Raw genomic sequence first — 14,865 nt, 5'->3', positions numbered from 1 at the left:
GCGAGCGTGGGTCAGCGTCGTCCCATATTATTCACCTCCACGTATTTCCGACGGCATCCCGCGAGTACTTCCGAAAAACCAACAGCAGCACCTCCCTCGATTACACAAAAAAAGAAGAAGAAAAAGAATATTTATTTTCGTATGTAATTTAAAAAAAAATTTTTTAGAAAGGGGGAAAATACTCCCGGTTCGATTGAACGACCGAGCAGCTTGCCTTGGACCGCACGTCTTCCTCGCCCAACTGAAACCCGAAAAAGTTCTCTATAAATGCCCTTCCGCCTCTCGCCCCACAATCCTTCTCTCTCCCTCTCTCTCTCTCTCTTCCTGCGTTTCTTCGACATTCTCGCGCTCCGCGGCTCGCGCGCTTCGCTTAGGGTTTCGGCGGTTTCTCCCTCCTCGCCGGGTGCAGTTTCCGGCCGTCTTCCTCGCTCGCTCGTTGGAACCCCGCGCGGAATTTTCCGGCGGCGAGTACTCCCCGAGGGGCCCGACGCTCGACGCGGGCGTTTCGTCGTTCGAGGTCCTTGGCTCCCCGTGTTACGTGCGAGACGTGTTCCCCGTCGTTTGCGGTTAGATTCGTTCGCCCATAGTTGCTAAGTCGTCAATTCCTTGAAAAAAATGCGTCCCCGTCGGATGTTTTGGCCCTTTTTTTTGCGCCTTCCGGTGATGTTTCGCGTTCATGAATTTGGTGTTTTCTTTTCTTTTTTCGGAGACGATACATGCGAACCGCGAGTGAGCTTTGTTTTTTGTTTATTTATTTTTTCGCTCTTGGTGTGCGGAAATTGGAGGATCCTGCGGCTTTTGTCCGACGTCGTTGTTTTTGTCTCCGTTCGGCGTCTTCGGTTCTTGCTTTTTTTTTTTTTTTTTTTTTTTTTGCCCTTTTCGCGTGGATTGGAGAGGAAGTTATCAGGCGTTAGGTTCGCGCAAGCTGTCGGCTCTAGGATTTCTTGAATCGGTGGCGTCGGATTTCTACATGGCTCTTGGTTTTGGGTCCCCTCGATGAGGCGTTTGACTTTGCGTGTGAATAGTATTCACGACTTGTCCTTTTATTTTTATTTTTATTTTCTTTCGGTTTCATATGTGATGTCTTCTGTATATTTTATACAGATGCTGATTTGGCGAGGTTTTTCTCGTCAATATTTCTTTTTTTTCTTCCTCTTTTGGCTTCTTGTTGCTGTAATCCGGGAGAGAGTCGTGTCTGAGTCTCGGAGCATGTCTAAATCGCTTTACTACGATGTAACCGGCGGAAAAGAACCGGTCCCGCGACCTTTTAAGTGGGGAAAAGTCTTACGTCTTGTTTTGTCTGATTCCAAGACCCCTTTTTTTTGTAATGAGTGTGGCGAGTAGAAGTTTCTTTCTTTCTTTTTTTTCCTTTTTCCTTTTTGAACTTTTTTTGGTTGAGTGTGCCGGTGTAAAATGGGAATAAGATCGTTGAAAACCCCGAAACGTGGATAGGTTTTTTTCTCAATACACTCAGGAATTTGTTTGGGTGAAAGTCCACATTTCGATCATGTGGGTATCTATTATTTTTTGTAATGGCATCTTGTTAGATCGTTTATATCACGTCAAGAATCTTCTATCATCATTAACTCTAATACCGTGTTAGAAGTGACTTATGATTCATTGAATCCAAATTTTCATGAAAAAACATGTGGGCATAGTTTTGTTGTTTTTTCTACCATAACAATTAATTGTTTCTGGGTTTTCTGTGGTAACTTTGGTAGTTGCGGTGTCTTTTTCACAGCCTTGAATTCGTTCTTTTCCTTTTCTATTTTTTATTGAGCCACCATCATATTATATAGACATGTGTTGCTTAATGTTTACTTGGCATTTGTCTAAGGCCGCAGAGACCCACAGCATATAGCTCCCCTTTGTTTAATGTTGGTTGAAGTTGTGATTCTGAGTGCGAACGTGTGGGTTCTTGTTATTTGTTTTTGAAAAGGAACGGTATACATGTGCTAAGCGCTTTGGGTTGTGAAATAAACTATATGTTGATGTCTGCATCACTATCTGTCTTTCATATCTCGAATGCGTGAAACGGTCAATGATCCTCGAGAGGTCATTCCTTTAATTTTAGCTGGAAATTTGGTTTGTATTGTGCATATTAAATTGTATAAAATGGTCCACATCTTTTCAGCCTTTGTATAGATGAACTTCCCCACTTTTGGGTGGGAGATCATAGAAAAAAGATATGCATTTATCTGATAAGAGATATTGTAATTGGGGTATGTTTTAGAACAGATCATGAAATCATGACAATGATGTTCTTCATATTTATAAGGATTATAAATATTGTGTGCCACTGATATCCCAGTTTTCTAATCAAGTCAATGCATTTGTTAAAGTCATCTGTTAACATTCATTTGCTTGTTAAGATGATCATTGGCTGCAATCATGATCTAAGAGGGTGCAGAAATCCATACATTGCACAAGTGGGTGGAAAATCACTTACTATAAAATCATCCATGAGTTGTTAATCAAACTTGTACATTTGGTCTAGTTATTTCACTTCGATGTCGAATTCTTTTCTCAAATCCTTGTCGTGTATTTATTTTTACTTATTTTTTAAGTTTTTGGCCAACTACTCATTGAATTATTATTTGCCCCTTCAGTGATTTTGGGAAGGAGCAGATTCTTACACCTGAGATTTGGAAGCGATTCACTCCATCCTTCTGATGTACTTCTCCATGCTGATGCTTAATCTTTTGCTATAAATGTTGTTTGGCTTTAGAGATGAGAAGGTAATCTATCCCTCTCTGAAGTAGCAGCATTTTTCTTTGCATTTTTCACTCTGAATGGAGTTGTGATTACTCGAACTTGTTACCAGTTCTCAGGAAGCCTATGCTTAATGGACTGCTCACCCAACAGCAGCAGCGATAAGAAGACTCTGAAGCGGTGGTTCTTTATAGACAAAAGGGTTGGGTAAAGAAAACAGGGTTACAGGTGCCTAGATCTCCATTCTGACCAAGTGGCTGTTTAAAGAATTCGTTTTGGTTTAGAGTATATATATATACCGTAGCAAGAAATCTGGATCCAATGGAAATGAAGCCTAATCATGCTTCTCCTGTTCTTACCGATCCTGCTCCTGTTACCAAGTCAAGGCTTGGCATCCGCTCCAGCTTGTTGCCACAGCATGGAGCACCTTTTTCCTCGAGCAGGCACATAATGATTCCGAGGAGAAAGCCTGGAATACTAGATGATGTCCGTTCCAATGGCTGGCTCGATGCCATGAAAGCATCCTCTCCCCCTCGCAAAAAGCTTGTCAGGGATTTCACTTTTGAAGCTGCTGCAGATGACTCCGATGCTGCTTATGTGTCCTGGATGGTATGTTTTCTTTCTCAAATGACTAGTTGAGATGTGTCATTCTTCTTATGTCATGTATAGATAAAGAAAAGCCTTAAGCGGTACAGCTTCATATATATCCTTCTATTTTGTGTCACTGAATTGTGATTTCTTTCCTTATTTTTGCCTTTTTATGTCCTGATTGCGTCTTTCGGGTGATTGTGCAGCTTAAGCATCCATCAGCTCTCAATTCTTTTGAGCAAATAATTGAGCAGGCTAAGAACAAGAAGATAGCAATGTTTCTGGACTATGATGGTGTTCTGTCACCAATTGTTGATGACCCAGATTGTGCACTAATGTCTGATGATGTAAGCAGACAATATATTTGCCTCTGCAAATGCCCATCTTTGCACATTTACTTACGTTGAACCATATAAATTTCTTTTCAGATGCGTGTAGCTGTAAAGAATGTTGCAGATCACTTTCCTACTGCAATTATCAGTGGAAGGAGTCGTGACAAGGTGATCGACAAACTTCTTTTGAACACAGCTTGATGTTTCTTTTTGGTACATCTGTTCAGCCACACTTATAAACTTGAGGTCTGACTTGCCTTGATTTACAGGTTTACGATTTGGTAGGACTAACTGAACTTTACTATGCTGGTAGTCATGGAATGGACATTATGGGCCCTGTCAACAGCAGTGTGTCCAATGACCACCCGAGCTGTGTTAAATCAACTGACCAACAGGTAAGGTGTTTCTTTGGCAGAGCTTTATTGTTGTTGTTCTCTCCAAGTGCACTGCTTAGGTAGTGAAACTATATGTTATTTCCGATCTGCTTTCCTTACCAAGCCTCCAATTCCATGACGTAACTAACATGGATGCTTGCCATGGCAGGGCAAGGAGGTAAATCTCTTCCAGCCCGCTAGAGAATTTTTACCCGTGATTGATGAGGTACAACAATTGTTCCTCCTGTAATTATTAGTCTTTTTTCTTTTTTTTTGGTAAAAAGTTGAAGAAAAAGGAGACATACTTTCCTGTAATTATTATTGTTTCGAATAGCTGTTTCTTTTATTTCTGATTGGTGATCTTTAATGTGTTTATACAGGTTTTTAGAACCCTTGTCGAGAACACAAAGGGTATCAAAGGCGCAAAAGTTGAGAATCACAAGTTTTGTGCCTCTGTACATTATCGTAATGTAGATGAAAAGGTAGGGGAATGTTTTGGACTTCAGATTGTTTATATAAGTTTGGCTGGATGCATATTGATGGTATCTCTTTTTCTTTAATTTGACTTCAGAATTGGCCAGTTATTGCTCAGTGTGTTCATGATATTTTGAAAGAGTATCCCCGTTTGCGGTTAACACATGGACGGAAGGTACTATTGGTGGACCTTAGGAGGCTCATTCTGTTTCCTTTTTCCTCTTGACATTTGTTTTACACTATTATGACGCCGCCTTTTGACAGTCGTGTTACTTATTCCAGGTTTTAGAGGTCCGTCCAGTGATTGACTGGAACAAGGGAAAGGCAGTTGAGTTTTTGCTTGATTCTCTTGGTACTGAGCCATTTTACCATTGTTACCGCGTTTCTCCTTTTGTGGTTTTGTGTAAGCATTTGGCCTCATCTCAATTACTACCCTGTTGTCGCAGGGCTGAGTGACACTGAAGATGTGCTTCCGATCTACATTGGGGACGACAAGACAGATGAAGATGCATTTAAGGTAACAAAAGGACGTCCTTTATCCTCTCCCAGTGTGAACATGGACTGTTCTAAGAGCCTGATCTCAGCCCGATATTCATTTTGTTAGGTGCTGCGAGAAGGGAATTTTGGTTTTGGTATTCTAGTATCTTCAACACCTAAGGAAACTAGTGCTGTTTACTCACTCAAGGATCCATCAGAGGTGCATATATCAGTTATCGTTGAAGTTACTCTTTTAACGAATGTTGCATCTTTTCCTGCATTAGTCTGATTTCGTGGGATTCTTCTTTTGGAAAACTTCAGGTCATGGAATTTTTGAAGTCCCTGGGTAATTGGAAGAAGACCGAAGAAGCGGGGAAATGATTGAGAATCAAAGGCACCTCAACAAGTATACTGCAGAAAGCCAGATCAGATCAAGGCTCTTGTGTTGTTGTTTTTTTTTTTTTTTTTTTTTTTCTGCTTACAATAAAGCGAGGCCTTCTGCTTGCGATTTTTCTCTTCTGGGCAACCTAGTGGTAATTATTTTTTCGTCTGAAGGTTTTCCCATTGCTCTGCACGTGTTCCATTGGCCGAGCGGATGGTCAGTTCATTTCTTAGTCTAGTCAAGTACTAATTATCGAGACAGACGATGCCGAGGGAATCGCATGTGGATGGTCGTGGTTTTTACTAGTTCATAGCTGTGTATTCCTGTCTTTGAAGGGGTCAGTCTGTTCTTTTGAGTCTCTCCTGAGTTCTGTGATTATGTAAAGAGCAACGGATGATCGTAATTTAATTCAGAAAGAAAAGCTGTACTTTTTAAGCGACTTTCGGACAAAACAATTACGGCGACGAAGAGGAGGATGAGTTTTTACGACTATGACTCGGCTTGTAGAATCAAATGTGGCAATCGATGCAACAGATTGTGAGCGGACGTTTGAACGAGCCGGTCATCACTCGGCATCCTAGCCGAGTCAATATGGATCCCGAAGGTAGTACACAGGAAACCTCGGCTTGATTGTTCTGGTTTTGGAACACGAGCATGTGGTAATCCATGCGAGGTGGTTGGAGGCCCATTGTGTGTTTTTTCGTGCGTTTGGTCGGGACTCGCATGAGAACGCTGGGCGGACGTGTCTTCCTCGATTTCATCGACCAAGTTGTCGTTCATGGTTTCGTTTGCGGCATGACACTGTCGACACCGCCCCGAAAATAAAATCCATTATGATAACAAGAACCCCCATAGAAGAATTCTAACCCCAAGAGCATTTTAGGTGAATTTCCGATATAGATGTATGAGAACCTTGAAATGAACCCAACTATTTCATGGTAACGATATGCTGGGGAAGGTGCACAAACCTGGAAACGGGAGATAGCTAATTGGGTTAAAATTGGAATTCTTGGCATCTTCAATCCGAATATGGCCGATCATATCACGAAAATATCATTGTATCATTTATTTTGATATACATATATCTATCATTTAATTCAATTCAAAAGTATATCTAGCGAGCCAATTTCATGGAGATTCGCAATCCTTTTCGGATAATTTGCTGACTCTATTTTTATCCTTTGTCTTAATGTCGCGATGAACTAAAATTAAGTTTGAGACCAATTGGAGTTCAGACATTGGATGGGAGCGAATGGAGCGCCCCAAACCGGCATCCATACCATTCACCATGCCTATCGCATTCGATGATTTTGTAGCTGCGAGGGCATACCCAGGTGGGAGTGGATCCGAAGAGGTCGTCGTCTTTCGAAAGCCCCCGCATTGCAAAGCATCTGTCATCCGGTGGACCATCCTAGGCAATCCCCAAATTTATTATTATTTTGTCATCATCATTATTATCTCAATCTAATTTCGACGATCAAAATGAAAATAAGAAGAGGGGATAATCAAATTGCCACCTCCTTCCTCAAGATAAATTCCAAGCTATCTCCTCCGACTCGCAACACTCGCTCAGCTCCGGAAGCTGAAGAAGAAGAAGAAGAAGAAGAAGAAGAAGAAGAAGAAGATGTCGCTCTCCTTGCGATCTCCGCCTTCTTCGACTCTCTCCTCCGCTTCCTCCTCCTCCTCCTCTCTCCACGTAACCTCTTCTTCTTTCTGCGCATTCGCACGATACTCCATGGGGAAAATGCTTTGAGCGGTGTGTATTTACATGCAGGACGGGAAGCTGAGGCTGCTCGCTCGATCCGCCTCGCCGAAGCTCGCGTTCCGCTCCCGGCCGCCGCTCCCTCGAATCCGAGCCTCCTCCAACTCCTCCTCCTCCTCCTCCTCGCTCGATACCGGTATTCTTCCAATCCGCTCTTCGGCTCAGTGCGGCTCCTTCGGGCGTCGCGATCGACGTTCTTGTGTTTGACGATTGATTGATTGATTGATTGATTGATTGATCTTCCGTTTCGTTTTTGGAAGGCTTGAGCACTGAGTTGGATGCGGTGTCCAGTTTCAGCGAGATCGTCCCCGATACCGTCATCTTCGATGACTTCGAGAAGTAATCGAAGCGAAAATCCTCTTTCTGCACTGGCATTATCGCGATGCGCGATGGCAAAAGCAAAATCCCGTTTTTCTCTTTTGCATCGAAAAAGTTTCGAGCTTGATCGTGGCCGATTATCATTCGCAATCGCTCCGGTTTTTCAGGTTCCCTCCTACCGCTGCGACCGTCAGCTCCTCGCTCCTCCTGGGGATATGTAGTCTTCCGGATACTATTTTCAGGGTAACGATCTCTTTTTCATTTTGGGGGGAAATTTTCGGACGCTAGTAGGAAGAAGTCCACTCAAGTCTTTTGATTCCCCAATTAAATGCCCCTGTTCGCTGAATGGAGATCATTCTTGTATTCTCGTGCTTAGAATGCCGTCGAAATGGCCTTGGCTGATAGAGGCTGCTATGGGTTGGCGAACAATGAGATGAGGCTGTCCTGTTTTGTCAACAAGGTAGGCGTTTTTTCCCACTCTACCTTGCAGTTCTCAATTCATGATGTGTTATATGACAGGAAAGTTTGGAAAGCAAAAAGAATGAGGGGGAAATTTATATTACTTCCCCTTTGTTTTTCTATGAAGATTGAATGAAGGAGAGAGAGTAAAGTTCACCTTACTGACATTAGTAATTTGCCCCTGAGCTGCATGATCACATAAGTACTGAGGAAAAGAAACCGTGAAAAAGAAAATATTCATCGACTTTCTTGTCCAAAACAGAAAAAGGAAACAAATTAATTTGCTTTAATCAAATATTTATAAGCGACATGTCGGATCTTGTGGGAATTTGCCTTTCCTACCTTTGGTTGGGTGGTTGATGTGAGATTTCTCAATGTAGGCTTTGGTCAATGTTGGAAGTGATTTGGCAAAGCTTGTTCCTGGTAGAGTATCAACAGAAGTGGATGCTCGTCTGGCTTATGACACTCATGGAATTATTCGGAAGGTATTGGCTTCTTTTGTACTCCTTGATCAATAAGCCCGTGATATCCTGATAGCCATAGAGCTACTCTCCACGTGTTGATACGAGTAACTGTCCATATTAGGTTACTGATGGCAGAAGCCCTGTAGAAAAATCGATAAATTAAAAGTCCCTACTAACTGTCTTGCAATTATTTCATATCGAAGAGTTTTTATAATCCAAGCTAGTAAATAATTGAGCTTCCTCTCTAAATGCAGTGTTTTCTGTGTATTTGCACTTAATGATTGATGTTACTCCTATTTTGGCTCATACAGTTGATCTTGCTGCAATGTGTTGCGATGGAGAGTACATTAGAGAGTGTGATGTTGGAGATGAGGCTGACTCCACTTTATCACAGAAGTGGTTATTGTTGAATTCATCGTATACTGCTTGTAAAGAAAAGATTGTTAAAATCTACTTGACGATATTGATCTCCAGTATAAGTAATCAGGTGCCTTGGGCAGCTCTTAGTGGTAAAAATTGGAAATTGGTTGTCCAATCTGATGCCAGCTACATCATACTCATTGCAGGTGCATGACTTGCTAAAGCTGTACGGTGAAGTAGACGTCCCTCCCGAGCGTTTGTTATTTAAAATTCCTTCCACATGGCAAGTAAGTGGCCAGTGCGCGCCTTAGTTGGAATCAGTGGCACTTTACTTTTTAAAGTTAGCTTATGCAAATCTGGCCCTTCTGTGGGCCATTTCTGGGTGTTTATGCAGGGGATAGAGGCCTCAAGATTGCTTGAATCTGAGGGCATACAGACACATTTGACTTTTGTTTACAGGTATATTTGGAAAGGCCTTTTTTGCTACTTCAATTTATTTACTTACCGGGTCAAGCTATGTTGATGTTTATCATCTAGTGTCCTCATTTATACACTAGCTGCACTGGACCTCTGTAAAAGTATAGTGGACTGGCTATCCGGTTTGGCTGCGCATTGGCCCTAAATAGCCGTACTTAAAATGATCAATGACATAAATACACCTAAAGAGATAGTTTTAACATATTAGAGGCTTGTCAGACCCTAAAAGAGAGCCATGGGCTGTACCCACTTGCCTTCAAAATTTTGGGCTGCAGTTTGGTTGAGCCAGGCGCCAATGCCCATAATCAGGGGTAATGGCCTGTTTGAATGTTGACTTGAAAGAGTGCTTGCATTGCAATGTTTAGATAATCGATGGCATGACTAACTATCTAATGCGCGGGAAAAATCTGTGGAAGCACCAGGTTGAATCCATGTACCTAATCGAGTGTGATTGACAAGATTCTCTACACGACTTAATTCTATACTAGCTTTTTGAGTGTGATTACAAGTGTCCATTTTACTTTCAAATCTGAATCATCACCATGTAGTACTTGTTTCCTCGCCCAACATTGGTTTCAGTGACCGTGTTGCAGGTGAATGTGCGGTTCTTTTGCACTGCCTCTAATGTCAGGAGATCATATTGGTGGAGATAGTGGACATGGACTCTGAAATATTTTTAAATTTCTGATGGCGATGTTTTTTTTCTATAGGTGAAAGACACAACTATCGATTTTCCAATGGCTTGCCCAGAGATTTCATTAGTCATACCATCATAGTTGACATTGTTTTACAACATGAAGTGTCCTGCTAGTTTGTCAATGTTTGTCGACTGGCATGGCTCTTTGTGTATAATTTGTGTAGAGAATTGTAAGTACTATTGGCGGACTAGGGCTTGCGATCCAGCTTGATAATAGTTAGGTTCTTTCATTTTGTGTTTGGAAGTTTCACTGCTATTCTGTTCCTTGTTGCTTCGATCTTTTTGCGTATCATTCTATATATGTATGTGTGTGTGTGTGTGTGTGTGTGTGTATTTCCTAGTTTCCTTCTTTCTCTCTCTTTCCTTAAGCTGCCTTAATGTACTAGCCACTGATTATCTGTTCATTTATCTACAGCTTTGCTCAAGCAGCGGCTGCCGCACAAGCCGGCGCTTCTGTCATTCAGATTTTTGTTGGTCGCATTAGGGTAACAGCTTAGCCCTTTGGCTATTTCTCTATAATGATTTTCTGCGTTATTTGTGACATTCCATTTGACGCTTGCATCATCCTCAGGATTGGGCACGCAATCACTCTGGTGACCCAGAAGTGGATGCTGCTTTGGGAAGAGGTGAAGATCCAGGGTTGGCTCTGGTTAGTTGCAAAGCTTTTATTTTTGGTAAAATTAATAAGAGTCCTAGACTCATTTTTGATTGTATTCTATGCCACAACAGGTTTTCTTCAGTTACCCATGCCCACCCAAACTCACTGTTCATGGATATTCTCTTGTCGAAATTCATGATAGCTTTGTGTCTTTTTATAAACTTGTTGGCTTTTAGAAGGTTTAAGGGTTCAACTCTTGTTCAATAGTGTTATGACTTTTCTCTTTAGTTTCTTAGTTGACTACTACGAAAGGTATGGTTGTTTAACTTACGATCTTTTCATGATCTCTTGGAGCTATGGAATTCACGTTAGCCAGAGATCATAGGAGCAATCCGCTTCATGTCTCCTTAGGTGCAGTTTCTGTAATGTTTCTTATACGCGTGCAATTGACATGTGCCAAGGGGAATATAGAGGTGGTTTAAGCTACTACTTGCAAATTGAAAATGCTGGAATTAACATGACTACTCGCTGCGTATCCTTTGCTATGTTCATTAGGATCCTGGCGCTTTAAGCCATCTAATTGTTATGCTCAATCTAAAGCCAAAATAGTTGTGTTTTGTAAAGTGGTTTTGTAAAGTTCATTGCCTTCCTCGATCTACAACCTCTGTCCCTGTCTTTGATCTATTTGAAAAGGATGTCAACTCACAAGGTACACCTTGTAGGAGACATGGTGATCAATTAGCATTGATGGTTTTATTTTGCAGCATTCTGGTACTATTCGATGATGCCTTGGCAGTAGGGGATGTCTGAGCTCCTTTATAGAAGTCCTATGCTGCTACTATTAATTTGCTTCTCTTGTTTGGACACCTGGTTGGACTGCACATTAAGATAGAGAAACATCTAGTTGGAATGCCAGATTAAAGTTCATTTGAAATGAGGGTACTCCATTGCATCAATAATGCGATCAAAGAGTTCTATTTCACAATATTGCTGCAAAATAACTAGTCATGCCTTATCTAGTGATGTACTTCATGCAGGTGACAAAGGCTTATAATTACATCCACAAATATGGGCATAAATCCAAATTGATGGCAGCAGCAGTTAGAAACAAGCAGGATTTGTTCAGTCTGCTAGGGTACTCTCTCTCTCTCTCTACCCCTGCAAAGTTTGTGGCATCATGTTTCTCTTATGCTGATCTTCTTAACAGAATTGGAGTTTCTAATCAGTTTCAATCAAGGAATGTCATTCTCTGATCATGTTTTTCTGTTCTTCCTTTACAGGGTGGACTATATTGTTGCACCATTGAAAGTCTTGCAATCTCTCAAAGAATCGATCACTACTCCAGATGAGAAATACTCTTTTGTTAGGAGGCTGTCACCAGAGTCTGCTGCTACCTACAATTTCTCTGAAGAAGAGGTGCGCTTCAGTTTTACATATTTATTTCCCCCGTGAAAGGTTCTTGATTGCATCAAGTCTGTGTGAGCCCATTTGATTTTAAGGGTAGCCGTTAGATCATGCGAGTTCCATTTTGGAGCCCAATGATCCAATAAGAGCGCGTTTGGTAACCTTTTTGCTTTGATGAACAATTATTGAACATAAATAGTTTTTTCTATTTCTGTTCCTAAGAATAATTTCTGAGTATAAGAACGCGTTTGGTAATTGCAAAAAAATTCTAGGGAATAGAAATGTATTTGGTAAACTTGTATAATTTTGTTGTTTTTTTTTTTTAATTTTTCAATATTTTTATTATATTTTTCATTTTTTACTTTTTTCTTCATTTTGGCCGGTCGCCGAGCGTCGCCGGCCTCCGGTGAGGCCGAGCTCACCTAGCCACCGGCGAGGCTCGAGCCTCGCCGAGGGCCGGCGATGCTCCGACAAGGTCGCGGCTCTCGTTGGCCGGTCATGGCCGAGGCCGGCAACCCAGGACAAAAGGAAGAAGAAGGAAAGAAAAAAGAAGAGAGAAAAATTGTTTCTCGGAATTATTTTTAGGAATAAGAAGCAACTTTTTTATATTTCTTATTTGTTCCAAATCTATTTTCGGGAACAAAAAAATAAATTTTTTGTTTTTTTTTTTTTTTTTGTAAAAAAAGAACAGAAACTTTTGTTCCGGGGAACGAAAACACTTTTTGCCAAATAGGGCCTAAGGGCGCGTTTGGTAATATTTTCGTTTAAAAATTGTTCTCCGAATAGAAATAGACTATTTCTGTTTCGAAAAACAATTTTGAACAGAAGAACGCGTTTGGTAATTGCACAAAATTTTTGTTCCGGGATGGCCAGCCTGGCCCCGGCGAGTCTCGCTAGGCCACCGGCGAGACTTGGCCTTGCCCAAGCGGCACGAGGTCGGCCTCGCCCGGCTTGGCGAGGTCATGCGAGACCGACCTCGCCTAGCCACTGGCAAGGCTCGGTCTCACCGAGCCACCACCAGCGACACTATCCTAGAGGTGGCTTGTCGAGGCCGAGCCTCGCACAGCCACAACGAGGCTTGGGCCGACGAGCCTTGCTATGGCTCGGCTTCTTCGGGGGCCGGTGATGTTTCGGTGAGGTCGCCAACCCTCATCTGGCCGGTTGCCAGCGTTGGCCATGGTAAGGCCGGTGACTGGCAAAAGGAAGAATTTTTTTTTTTTTTACTTCTTGTTTTGTTTCAAATTTGTTCCCGGGAACAAAAAAATAGATTTTTTGTTTCCGAGAACAAAAAAATAGATGATTTTTTGTTTCCGGGAACCAAAAGTATAAATAAACGCGTTTCTGTTCTTTTTTGTTTCTTGGAACAAAAAAATAAAAATTTGTGTTCCGGAGAACAGAAACAATTTTAAACAAACACACCCTAAGTGATCAATGATGCCATAGCTTGCAAACCTGTGGAATGAAAATAAATGTGCGCTGTGAAGGACAGTGGATTTTTGTTAGTTGCTTTGGGTGTGTCCCACTTAGTGTATCTTCGTTCTTAGATCGGAAAGTGCATAATGCAGACCATGCACATACACACTCATGTATGCATGCTTGTTGAATGCTCTTCCTAGCTAAGTGCATGCAGCTAAAGCTACATATCATAAGAAGCTTGCTAAAAACCTTAAAGAAATTATAGGTGTGCTTGCCTACATTTTTTTTCATAATTAGCCTGTAGTGCTACTTCCATATGGACGATTACTGCCTGTTGAGTAAATAAGATAACTATCAGATGCCATTCATCATTGTGATAAATACTCTCTCTCCCGTTTAGAATGTCACTGACTTGATTTGAATGGTGTATATCCTGTTCAGCTTTGTAAGTGGGACCAACTGACCCTTGCCTCAGCTATGGGACCAACTTCTGTGGAACTACTTGCAGCTGGATTGGATGGGTACGTTAATCAGGCCAAGCGAGTCGAGGAGCTCTTCGGCAAGATCTGGCCACCCCCAAATGTATGATTCACCGGTCTGGAATTGCTAAGCGGCTCTTATTTATGAAGAGAACAATTCTGATTCCAACTGCTTTCCATGCTCGACTTTTCCCTTGGATACTTGCATCGGCTCTGGTGGAAAAGAATGTGAAGGTCATCGCCTGATGTTAATGAGTTTTACAGCTATTGACTTCTTTCTCCTTGCTCTAAACCGAACTTGAGTCGTCACCAAACAGTGTAACCTTGGTGTTCCAGGTTTCTGCTTTATCGTGTATTTCTGATTCCGAAAGCTCCTCCCCAAAGACCCATTTTTTTTCAATGCTCGTGGAGCACGACTCGGCTCTCGCATTGTCGCATGCTGTTGGGATGCTAATGAGACTTGTCTTAGCTGCTCTAATATTTCTGGAGAAGCATGCCTAGCAAAAACAAATAACTGAGCGCATAAAATTCTGGCAAAAGATTTTGCCAGAACATGTCAGGAGAATATGTCTTCAGCTGATGATTACTTAGCTGTTAGCTTCAATTAAGCCTGGTCGGCTATACTGTTATGGGTGGAAGTCATGTAGATGAAATCACGCACGACGCTTTTTCTTCGCACACGAAATTCATTGCCCTCGTACCTGAAGTTGGAAACCCTTATGGAATGTAGGCATTAGAGCGAGGAGGGTCCTATTTTCACGTGCTCTGTTTCGGTCGTGCTAAAAGCTATTCAAGCTCATCAAATGATTTTGATGCCTGTGGAATTTGGAGGATCGATAATCTCAATCGTCCCGTGGGACATAATGCGCTGTCCACTCGTTTAAAAGTCGAAGAGCGAAAAGATGGTAAAATGATGACGGCGTTAAACATGTGTAAGCTCCATGCATCTCGGGATGAATCTTTTTGACTCGTGGACCGTATCCCAAGCAAAAACGGACTTTGATTCCCATAATAATTGATTGGTAGAAAGAAAATGATTGGTGCCTTATCCACTTTTTTTTAATAGTTTGCAAATTAATAATTTTTGTACTA

General features: G+C 41.7%; 2 protein-coding genes across 5 annotated transcripts; both read left to right on the top strand.

The window, feature by feature from the left end:
* The first annotated feature begins 290 nt into the window (after positions 1–290).
* On the top strand, positions 291–5,778 carry LOC104441885 (probable trehalose-phosphate phosphatase F). Of its 3 annotated transcripts, none has more exons than XM_010055136.3 (14): positions 292–566; positions 2,610–2,738; positions 2,825–2,940; positions 3,099–3,321; positions 3,507–3,647; positions 3,729–3,800; positions 3,902–4,027; positions 4,176–4,232; positions 4,387–4,488; positions 4,578–4,655; positions 4,763–4,832; positions 4,927–4,997; positions 5,085–5,177; positions 5,279–5,778. In XM_010055136.3, the coding sequence occupies exons 4-14, from the start codon at positions 3,163–3,165 to the stop codon at positions 5,336–5,338; spliced, it is 1,029 nt and encodes a 342-aa protein (XP_010053438.1). In that variant the 5' UTR covers positions 292–566; positions 2,610–2,738; positions 2,825–2,940; positions 3,099–3,162; the 3' UTR covers positions 5,339–5,778. The 3 variants fall into 3 exon arrangements, with proteins under 3 accessions (XP_010053437.1, XP_010053438.1, XP_010053439.1); XM_010055137.3 differs by having other exon boundaries at positions 3,094–3,321; XM_010055135.3 differs by having other exon boundaries at positions 291–566; positions 2,825–3,321.
* Positions 5,779–6,852: 1,074 nt separating this feature from the next.
* On the top strand, positions 6,853–14,251 carry LOC104441884 (transaldolase). Of its 2 annotated transcripts, none has more exons than XM_039311672.1 (13): positions 6,853–7,035; positions 7,114–7,237; positions 7,362–7,440; positions 7,587–7,662; positions 7,796–7,879; positions 8,259–8,363; positions 8,909–8,989; positions 9,097–9,161; positions 10,292–10,361; positions 10,448–10,525; positions 11,512–11,609; positions 11,755–11,890; positions 13,745–14,251. In XM_039311672.1, exons 1-13 carry the CDS (start codon positions 6,964–6,966, stop codon positions 13,880–13,882), a joined length of 1,206 nt encoding a protein of 401 aa, XP_039167606.1. In that variant the 5' UTR covers positions 6,853–6,963; the 3' UTR covers positions 13,883–14,251. The 2 variants fall into 2 exon arrangements, with proteins under 2 accessions (XP_039167606.1, XP_010053436.2); XM_010055134.3 differs by having other exon boundaries at positions 6,857–7,035; positions 13,736–14,251.
* The last annotated feature ends 614 nt before the right edge of the window (positions 14,252–14,865 follow it).

This window comes from Eucalyptus grandis, chromosome 4, assembly GCF_016545825.1.
Source record: "Eucalyptus grandis isolate ANBG69807.140 chromosome 4, ASM1654582v1, whole genome shotgun sequence".
In the NCBI taxonomy this organism is placed as follows: Eukaryota; Viridiplantae; Streptophyta; class Magnoliopsida; order Myrtales; family Myrtaceae; genus Eucalyptus; species Eucalyptus grandis.
Note: the sequence above shows the minus strand (reverse complement) of the source record. Positions and strands in the feature narration are given on the sequence as shown.

Bases quoted from the DNA above. Each gene is read 5' to 3' on its own strand.
- LOC104441885 (XM_010055135.3), top strand. From the start codon at position 3,034: ATGGAAATGAAGCCTAATCATGCTTCTCCTGTTCTTACCGATCCTGCT. The intron at 4,489-4,577 runs GTAGGGGAATGT...ATTTGACTTCAG, and splicing joins ATCGTAATGTAGATGAAAAG to AATTGGCCAGTTATTGCTCA. The intron at 4,998-5,084 runs GTAACAAAAGGA...TCATTTTGTTAG, and splicing joins CAGATGAAGATGCATTTAAG to GTGCTGCGAGAAGGGAATTT.
- LOC104441884 (XM_010055134.3), top strand. From the start codon at position 6,964: ATGTCGCTCTCCTTGCGATCTCCGCCTTCTTCGACTCTCTCCTCCGCT. The intron at 8,364-8,908 runs GTATTGGCTTCT...TACTCATTGCAG, and splicing joins CTCATGGAATTATTCGGAAG to GTGCATGACTTGCTAAAGCT. The intron at 9,162-10,291 runs GTATATTTGGAA...ATTTATCTACAG, and splicing joins CATTTGACTTTTGTTTACAG to CTTTGCTCAAGCAGCGGCTG.